This window comes from Corvus hawaiiensis, chromosome 6 (genome assembly GCF_020740725.1).
Source record: "Corvus hawaiiensis isolate bCorHaw1 chromosome 6, bCorHaw1.pri.cur, whole genome shotgun sequence".
Lineage (NCBI taxonomy): Eukaryota > Metazoa > Chordata > Aves > Passeriformes > Corvidae > Corvus > Corvus hawaiiensis.
Genome location: NC_063218.1, coordinates 10,227,980 through 10,235,873, shown reverse-complemented (window position 1 = coordinate 10,235,873; position 7,894 = coordinate 10,227,980). Strand labels below are relative to the sequence as shown.

The window sequence follows — 7,894 nt, the reverse complement described above, 5'->3', positions numbered from 1 at the left end:
AATAGCGATAGCGGGGGGCGGGGCGCGCCGCTGGCTGATTGATCCCAGCTCTGGCGTTGTTCAGTCGGAGCGAGAACATTCTAGAGGTGAGTACGGGGCAGCCATTGCCGGGTCCCGTCCGCCGCCCCCTCCTGCCTCGGCTGCGCGCCGCTCGCCGCCTCTCCCTCCCCCCTTCCCTCTTCTCCCCCCTCCTCCTCCTCCTCCCTCTCCCTCACAGGTGCCGCCGCTAACGATGCTCCTGATTGTGTCTTGCCCGCAGATTGCCCGGCACCGCTCTCCCTGGTGATACCGCCCGCTCCAGGACGCCGGGACCCGGAGGCTGCGGCGTCCGCCTCCGCCTCCCTCTCCCGTCTGGATATAAGCGCCCCCTCGGCCCTGTTCTCCTCTCACAATCGGCTTCGTCGCAGCCCGGGGCGAGCAGCGTTGGGTTTATGTCTTTATTGGACGAAAACGGTGAGTGTTAGTAGTGGGCTACGGTGGGTAGGGGCAGCGGGGTGAGGGTGGGAGGAACGGGCGGTTGAGGTTGGGCTGGGGCCTCAGGCTGTCGGTGAACGGTGGATATTGGCAAAGGTTTTGTGTAACGAAGCGTCTGGGACTTTGACGGGAGAGGAAAGAGAAGCAGTGTGGGGGGCGGTGGGAAACAAACAACAAAAAAAACCACAACAAAATTTAAATCTAAAAGCCGTAGATCTTCAGCTGCAGGGTAATTGTTTGGTTTGGTGGGGGGCGGGGGGGCTTTTTTTTTTTTTTTAATTATTTATTTATATTCATTTCGCCGCCGCCATGCGACGAGACAAGATGGCGGCGGCGGGGCCGCGCCTCCCGCGCTGTGGCGGAGGGGGGGCGGTGGCGCAGTTCCCACCGGCCGCGGGGGGGGCGCTCGGCCCCTCTCCCGAGGGGCGGCCCCGGGGGACACGCGGGGGGCGGCCCGGGGCGGGGGGGGGCGGTGGAGCGCCCCCGTCCCGCGGCGCGGCGCATGCGCGGCCGGGGGTGACTCCCCCACGGCTCCCAGCGCTGACTCAGTGCTTAATTGCTGCATTTATGACTCACCGCGAGAGGGGAGGGGACGCGGCGCTGTGCGGCAGGGAGTCGGTCTGCCTTCCCGCTCTCTCCTCCGTGCGCGGCATATAGGGGGGTGGTGCTTGGCGTGAGGTGTCGTAGGGACCAGGAGAGGGAGCTTCAGCCTGCAGCAGACAAATGCTGTACTCTGGAAGGAAGGAAAAACGGCACGCTTCTTCTGGGAACTCGGTCACCGAGAGAGCTGCTTCCTCAGCACTTCTGCAAACGCGTGGTCAGGTTACGTGGTGGTTCTTTTTAGACATCCTGGGGAAGGAAACCGTGTGTTTTAAACGGAGTCCGCAGTGTACTTTTTGCTGAGGAAGGGTAAAATTGCATCAGGGCTAATAATGTAGACCACAAAGCACGTACCAGTCTATCTGCTTATTGTGTAAAGAAGTTGTAAACCTGACCAGAGGGGTTCAGATCGTGTTGCACCATAGGCACGCTCTTACACATAAATACAAAGAAGGCTTTTTTAATGTGCCAACGCTTCTGTCATTAACGATAACGTGATGACGTGTCAGGATAGCCGTGCTCTGTAGTTAGGGTTGCCTGTGTAGTCAACCGGTTGTGGCTTAAGTACTCTTAGATCTGATTATAGAGGCACGTGTTAATTTAAATATGTAAATACTGCTCAAGGCAACGTTAATAATAGGATTCATCCTCCTTCCCCTTCCTCCCCTTCCTCCCTTCCCCCAAGAAAAAAATCAACTGGAAAAGCTGCTGCACTGCTCTGTACCTCTGCATTGCTAGGCTTTCTACAGTGAAGCAACTTCTGTCAGACTTTATCAGGCTTATTGTTAAGTCAGAACTCAACAGAAGCTGCTATGAGAATCCATAAGTGAGAGGGAGAATTACGTAATTTTCAACTCTTTTCCACTCCGATCCAAAAACTGGTAAGCCATGTACAAACTGTGTTGGGCTACAGATTGCTGCTGCTTCATCTTACTTATATTTCTCAACATTTTGGCAGACTTCAGTTTGTGTGATAGGTTCATGCTATGATACGGAATTTAAAACGGATTTCCAAATCTTTCTCCTGATTTCCTGTGCCCTTCAGTCTGAAACCATACCACATGACCCTTATGGTGCAAGTCACTGGTCTGCATAATAAATCAAAGAGTGTGCCCTTCCTTAGTGATCCCAGAACTCCTTCAGGAGTTAATTGTATAAAAAAGTAGTCCTAAGCTGTTTAGTGGTTTTAGGGTAGTTAGAGAGGGTGGAAAGTTTTGTGGTGTAGTTAAAGAAAAGTTCCTTAGCAGTACAATCCAAGGCTGTTGTTTTCAGTTCCATAGGTTGAAGAAAGCCGTAGCATAACAAATGTACTTTTCCCTTTTTGTCACCCTAGATACAATCCCTTATATAGCTTTGTAGCAAAAGTAGATTGATGTACATCAAGCTAAACTTAAATTTTTTTTATTTGTTAACACTTACAGAGCTGTTGCGCAGCCACTGGTACCTGTATTGGGGAAACATAGCGTACAAGCAAGAACCTTACAGCCTCAGTGGCGAAAATTTTTTCATGTCAGAGACCGAGAACTCTTGCAGTCGTTTATGTCATCCCGTCTTCTCCAGACAGAAGATACCAAAAAACTGCAATCAAAGATCTCTTCATCTTATTGATAAAGCTACTAATAAGGCAAAATGTCTGTCAACGTCAACCGCAGTGTTTCAGATCAGTTCTATCGCTACAAAATGCCCCGTCTGATTGCCAAGGTAACTTCCTAAGCAGCTGTAAGCAGGGAGTGTTCTCCCATAACTGGTTCTCCCAGGAGGGCAAAGAGGCAATGATAATGCTTGGCCACTCGGGAGGGAAGGTGTCCGCTCCTTCAGTCCACATAAGTGCACATTAGGTCCTGGAAGGAGATGCACTTCAAAGCAGAATTTTGGTGTAGTTTAATGGGAAATGCGCGCTGGGCTTGGCTGTTGCAGGCATTTAACCTTAAAACATTATTTGTTCTCTAGGTGGAGGGCAAAGGAAATGGAATAAAGACGGTTATAGTCAACATGGTTGACGTTGCAAAGGCGCTTAATCGGCCTCCAACGTGTAAGTAATAGTGTGGAACGACACAGCATTTTTTAATGCTTTCGTGTTTGAAGTGGTAGTGTTAATTAGTTAATAAAGCATTAATACTGTCTTCAAAGATTTGTAAGAAAGAAACATGATTATCTTGGGATGAAATAATGGACAGAAAGAAGCAATAGCCTATTTACTTGCTGTTAAAGAATCACAGTGAAGATATGAACATGGCAGTGACTATAATGCTTTCTTTACAGATCCTACCAAATTTTTTGGTTGTGAGCTGGGAGCACAGACCCAGTTTGATGTTAAGAATGACCGTTACATTGTCAATGGATCTCATGAGGCGAATAAGCTGCAAGACATGTTGGATGGATTCATTAAAAAATTTGTTCTCTGTCCTGAGTGTGAGAATCCTGAAACTGATCTGGTGAGTGCTCTCTGTCCACATCAACAGTGTCACTATGGAAACACTATATTAAATGTTTGTAGAAGTAGTGCAAAGTTAAAAGCAGACTTAAAAACAGACATAGCAGTATCTATGAGCAGAAAATCCAAGTACGCGTTCTTGCACTCTTTGGGAAGGTTTTACATCTCTAATAGTTCCTAACTTAGATAAATTGCTACTTTTAAACTTTGTCTTCAGGGGTGATAACAAAGTATTTAAACCTCTGCCTTAATAATTTGGAGATAATCATGTAGACATTAGGTTTAGGTTTCAGTGCATAATTGTTCTGTAAGATCTAAATTCACTGGAGATTGTTGTCTCTTACAGCATGTCAATCCTAAGAAACAAACTATAGGTAACTCTTGCAAAGCCTGTGGCTATCGAGGCATGCTTGACACAAACCATAAACTCTGCACGTTCATTCTCAAAAACCCTCCTGGTAAGTGCCTTTTCTTTACTTCTGGGGATAAAGAGAACTTCTGTATTGGTGGTGTTATGGAAGTAGAAAAATAAGTGGCTCACATCTAATTGAAATGTAAGCAGGCACTAGCATACTCTAGAGTATGTTTAAGGATCAAGATGAAGTAGCTGTGCTGGTAGTCTCTTTCCTCATTGTACTGTGTCCTTCCCAAGTAGAGCTATTTGTTAAAAGCTGGGTTTCCCTGTGCAGGACTAAACTTAGGAGGAAGGAAGGTAGTTAGCAGTAGCTCATGGCAGTTGTTCCTTTAAGTCAGTGTTAAGTGTGAGAGTAGGTTGTAAAAACTGTAGTAAATGCAAACTGTAATCTGTGCAAGCAACACTCTGTAGTAAGCATCCAGTTGCCTGCTGCAATTTGAGCTTGCTAGAATAGAAAAGTCTAACCTATTCCAGGGGTCTCTGCTTTGTGAGGTCACCTGTTATATAGACTTGGACAATCTTGGTGACAAGCAAGATTTTGGCTGCAACTGGGGTTTCCCCACCAGATGTACATCTTCCCTGAGTGTGTTTTGGGATGGGTACTACCCATAACTTACAGCTAATGAAAGCATCCAAACCCACTTGGGGATATGGCAGAGGTGCAGGGACTTTCTAGTTTGCTCTAGTTCATAGAACAAAACATTAAAATTCACTTGCAGAAAGTGGTGACACTGGTACAGGAAAGAAAGAAAAGGAGAAGAAGAACAGAAAAGGCAAGGACAAAGAGAATGGTTCTGTGTCCAGCAATGAGACACTTCCACCCCCACCACCAGAGGAGATTACTCCTCCACAGGTTGTGGTAAGTAGAAGGGAAAGTGGGGAGATAAGGGTGTATGGTGTCTTGCTCCGATTTAAACCTCTGAAATCACTGGCATTCCTTGCTGGTCAACATTGCACCTAAAGGTCTTACTGTATCTGGAACTTAGTGCTGGAATAGAAGGATCCCTGATTCTCCTCTATAGCAGCTTTATCAGCTCATCAGTACTAGGGTTTGTGCTCCTTGTTAAGTGAAAGCTGCCTATCCTTTATCACTTCTTTTCAGGCACCTGGATTGTCTCTTGTGTACTAGGTAGAATGGTAGAACTGCAGTTCAAGTAGCCCTACAGATGGCTATAGACTCGGGTCTAGCTTCCATTACTTCTTTCCTGTTTGCACTTTCTCCATGGTCTTTGACTTGTAAATTGTACTATAAGCATTTCTTTAGTTTTATAAAAGTGCTGTCGTGTCTGTATAATTTCTATCATCACCTAATACTAAGCCTGCAGTAATATTGTGTGAATCTCCTGTTGTACTTTTGTATTTTAGGAGGAGGAGGATGATGATGACTGGGGTGAGGACACAACAGAAGAGGCCCAGAGGCGTAGAATGGATGAAATCAGTGACCATGCAAAGAACCTCACACTTAGTGAAGACCTGGAAAGAACTGTGGAGGAGAGAGTCAACTTACTATTTGATTTTGTAAAGGTAACTGTTCTCTGGTTGTTTGCGTGATATAACCACTCAGGTGTAGTGGTACAAAATGTTTGTAAGGAAACTAAAAGCAACGTGCTCAAGCTTCTGCAGAGTACTGGTTCTACCAGTGGTGGGAAGGGAAGAGTGCAAAGAGTATTAATGCAGACCTCAAGTGGCATTAAAATGTTTCTCTCTGCACCTGTTTCCCTCTAGAAAAAGAAGGAAGAAGGTGTCATCGATACTTCTGACAAAGACATTGTAGCAGAAGCAGAGAGACTGGATGTAAAGGCTATGGGCCCACTTGTTCTCACTGAAGTCCTTTTTGACGAAAAGATTCGTGAACAAATAAGAAAATACAGACGTCACTTCCTTCGTGTAAGCCATCTCTTCTGCACTCATTGTGACAACTGTTTGGAGTTTTGTAGCAGTTGCTTGGTACTATGGGCAAGAATTCTTGAGTTTTTGTAGTGTTTTACTTTTAAACCCCTCCTTAGCTGGGGGCAACTGCTGGGAAAGATTGTATGAACTGTTGTAAACTCCACGATCTCATAGAGCTGCTTCTGCTCTCTATTCAGTCTGGAGAGAAGGTAAAAAAGCTCATTCAGTCACTTTTGCTTTTATCACAATTCTAGTTCTGCCACAACAACAAGAAAGCTCAGAGGTACCTTCTCCATGGCTTTGAGTGTGTGGTAGCCATGCATCAGTCTCAGCTTATTTCGAAAATACCACATATTTTGAAGGAAATGTATGATGCAGATCTTCTGGAAGAAGAAGTCATCCTTGGCTGGGCAGAAAAGGTAAAGGGCAGTATGTAATGTACTGTAGCAGTTAAACACCTGAAGGTAGCCTGTTGAATCTGGCTTCTCCATTCTGGTGTAGCTTGTGCAATGAGAAGCCTCCTTTGCAAAAACAGGCTATGGAAGGCAGTGGGTGAGGTTAGAGTTCCAATTTAAGCAGTTTGGGTGCAGTCTGGTGTAAACTCCTTCAGTGTTCACACGAAGTCTCTGTCTTTCAGGCCTCAAAGAAATACGTTTCAAAGGAGCTTGCCAAAGAAATCCGTGTCAAAGCAGAACCATTTATTAAATGGCTAAAGGAAGCTGAAGAAGAATCTTCCGGTAATGAAGAAGAGGATGAAGATGAAAACATAGAGGTAGGAAAGGCTCATTTACTGTCAGCAGCTCCAAGGTTGCACTGTTCCTGCATGCTTAAGTCTTGTAACCTTGTCCTGGTGCATTCTGAAAGGGATTACTTGGGGTATTACTGTGCATGTTGGGAACAGGAGGAACATTCCATTTTACAATGCTTTGTCAGCGTTGCTGCTAATTGTTGTCAGTTGTCTCTCTGACATCACTGTAATAACTGAAGTGCACCTGGATAGCCCAAGACTGTACCATTCCATAGTGACAGTCTCTTGCACAGTAGCAGCTCATGTAGTGTAAGGTTGACAGGAGGTATTGAGCATCGAGTCTCATGTTCTAGATGAGTTGGTGAGGGTGTGTTTGTCAGATAAGCTGATGGCAGAATAACCAGTTTCCTCACAGTTCAGGCCTAGGTAAAATTTGTTGGTTACACTCCAGCTGGCTGTGGCTGGGAGTGTTTTCACATGGGGGTTGGTTGGTTGTTCTCTTCCCAGCATTAGATTATTCTGCTCCGGGGTATGAGATGCTTCTTCCTCCCAGGTGCACGTGCACAGCTCTGCCTTAAAAAGCAGCATGATGAGTGGTGCATGGCCGTGGTCAGGAGGGTGGTTGGGTGTTGGAATTACTCCAGTGCTTAGTGGCAGTAGGTGCTGTAGTTAAAGGAATGCCTTGTCTCCACAGGTGGTGTACTCCACAACTGCCAGTGTACCTAAAGTTGAAACTGTGAAGCCTGCAAACAATAAAGATGATGATATTGATATTGATGCCATTTAAAGTGATGCAACATAGCTTCCAGCATAGTAATGCAAACTTCTCTGCGTTTTCTGCCAGAAGTGTGACTTGTATGTGCACAAGCTGAAATGGCTTAACGTCCTGCTACTTTGTACTCTAAAATGTATCTTTTTACTGTGACTGGTCTTGTGTAACTAAGCCTAATACCAAGGAGTCAGCACGTCGGTGAACTGATCTAGTTTGCAACTGGCATGTTCTATTTTGTTTTTCTAACTTGTGTTGGACACATACTTGGAGCACATTTATACAGTTGTGGAAATAAAGGATTTGGTTTTGGTCAATCTTCATTTATGCCTCAACCCCCTTATTGCTTTTCCAAGTAAGTATTTACACAGCTCGGTGAAATTTGCAAAGCTGGTCACACAATGACAACCTCCAGAATGAGACAAAAAAAACCCCACCTTAACCCTCGAGACTGTTCCAACAGTGGAGATTTGAAACCTGGGCAAGAAGCAGGTGTTGGGTAATCAACAGTGTGCAACTGCCAGCTTCTTAAAACAGGACAGCTGTCTGTGTTCTTATCTTCGC

General features: G+C 45.6%; 1 protein-coding gene and 1 non-coding gene across 3 annotated transcripts; both read left to right on the top strand.

Moving 5' to 3' along the window:
• Positions 1-7,653, top strand: EIF5 (eukaryotic translation initiation factor 5). Of its 2 annotated transcripts, XM_048307061.1 has the most exons (12): positions 1-86; positions 260-453; positions 2,496-2,775; positions 3,025-3,106; positions 3,337-3,509; positions 3,855-3,966; positions 4,643-4,782; positions 5,289-5,447; positions 5,649-5,810; positions 6,068-6,232; positions 6,451-6,585; positions 7,256-7,653. In XM_048307061.1, the coding sequence occupies exons 3-12, from the start codon at positions 2,704-2,706 to the stop codon at positions 7,346-7,348; spliced, it is 1,293 nt and encodes a 430-aa protein (XP_048163018.1). In that variant the 5' UTR covers positions 1-86; positions 260-453; positions 2,496-2,703; the 3' UTR covers positions 7,349-7,653. The 2 variants fall into 2 exon arrangements, with proteins under 2 accessions (XP_048163018.1, XP_048163019.1); XM_048307062.1 differs by lacking the exons at positions 1-86; positions 260-453 and adding an exon at positions 1,813-1,955.
• On the top strand, positions 4,319-4,442 carry LOC125328223. The gene has a single exon (XR_007204605.1). It is a non-coding gene; the product is annotated as a small nucleolar RNA SNORA28 (small nucleolar RNA).
• Positions 7,654-7,894: the final 241 nt, after the last annotated feature.

What these genes read in the sequence shown, in the direction of transcription:
- EIF5 (XM_048307061.1), top strand. Translation starts at nt 2,704, where the DNA reads ATGTCTGTCAACGTCAACCGCAGTGTTTCAGATCAGTTCTATCGCTAC. An exon ending in GCTTAATCGGCCTCCAACGT is followed by an intron (nt 3,107 to 3,336) that starts GTAAGTAATAGT and finishes CTTTCTTTACAG; the next exon opens with ATCCTACCAAATTTTTTGGT. An exon ending in CATTCTCAAAAACCCTCCTG is followed by an intron (nt 3,967 to 4,642) that starts GTAAGTGCCTTT and finishes ATTCACTTGCAG; the next exon opens with AAAGTGGTGACACTGGTACA.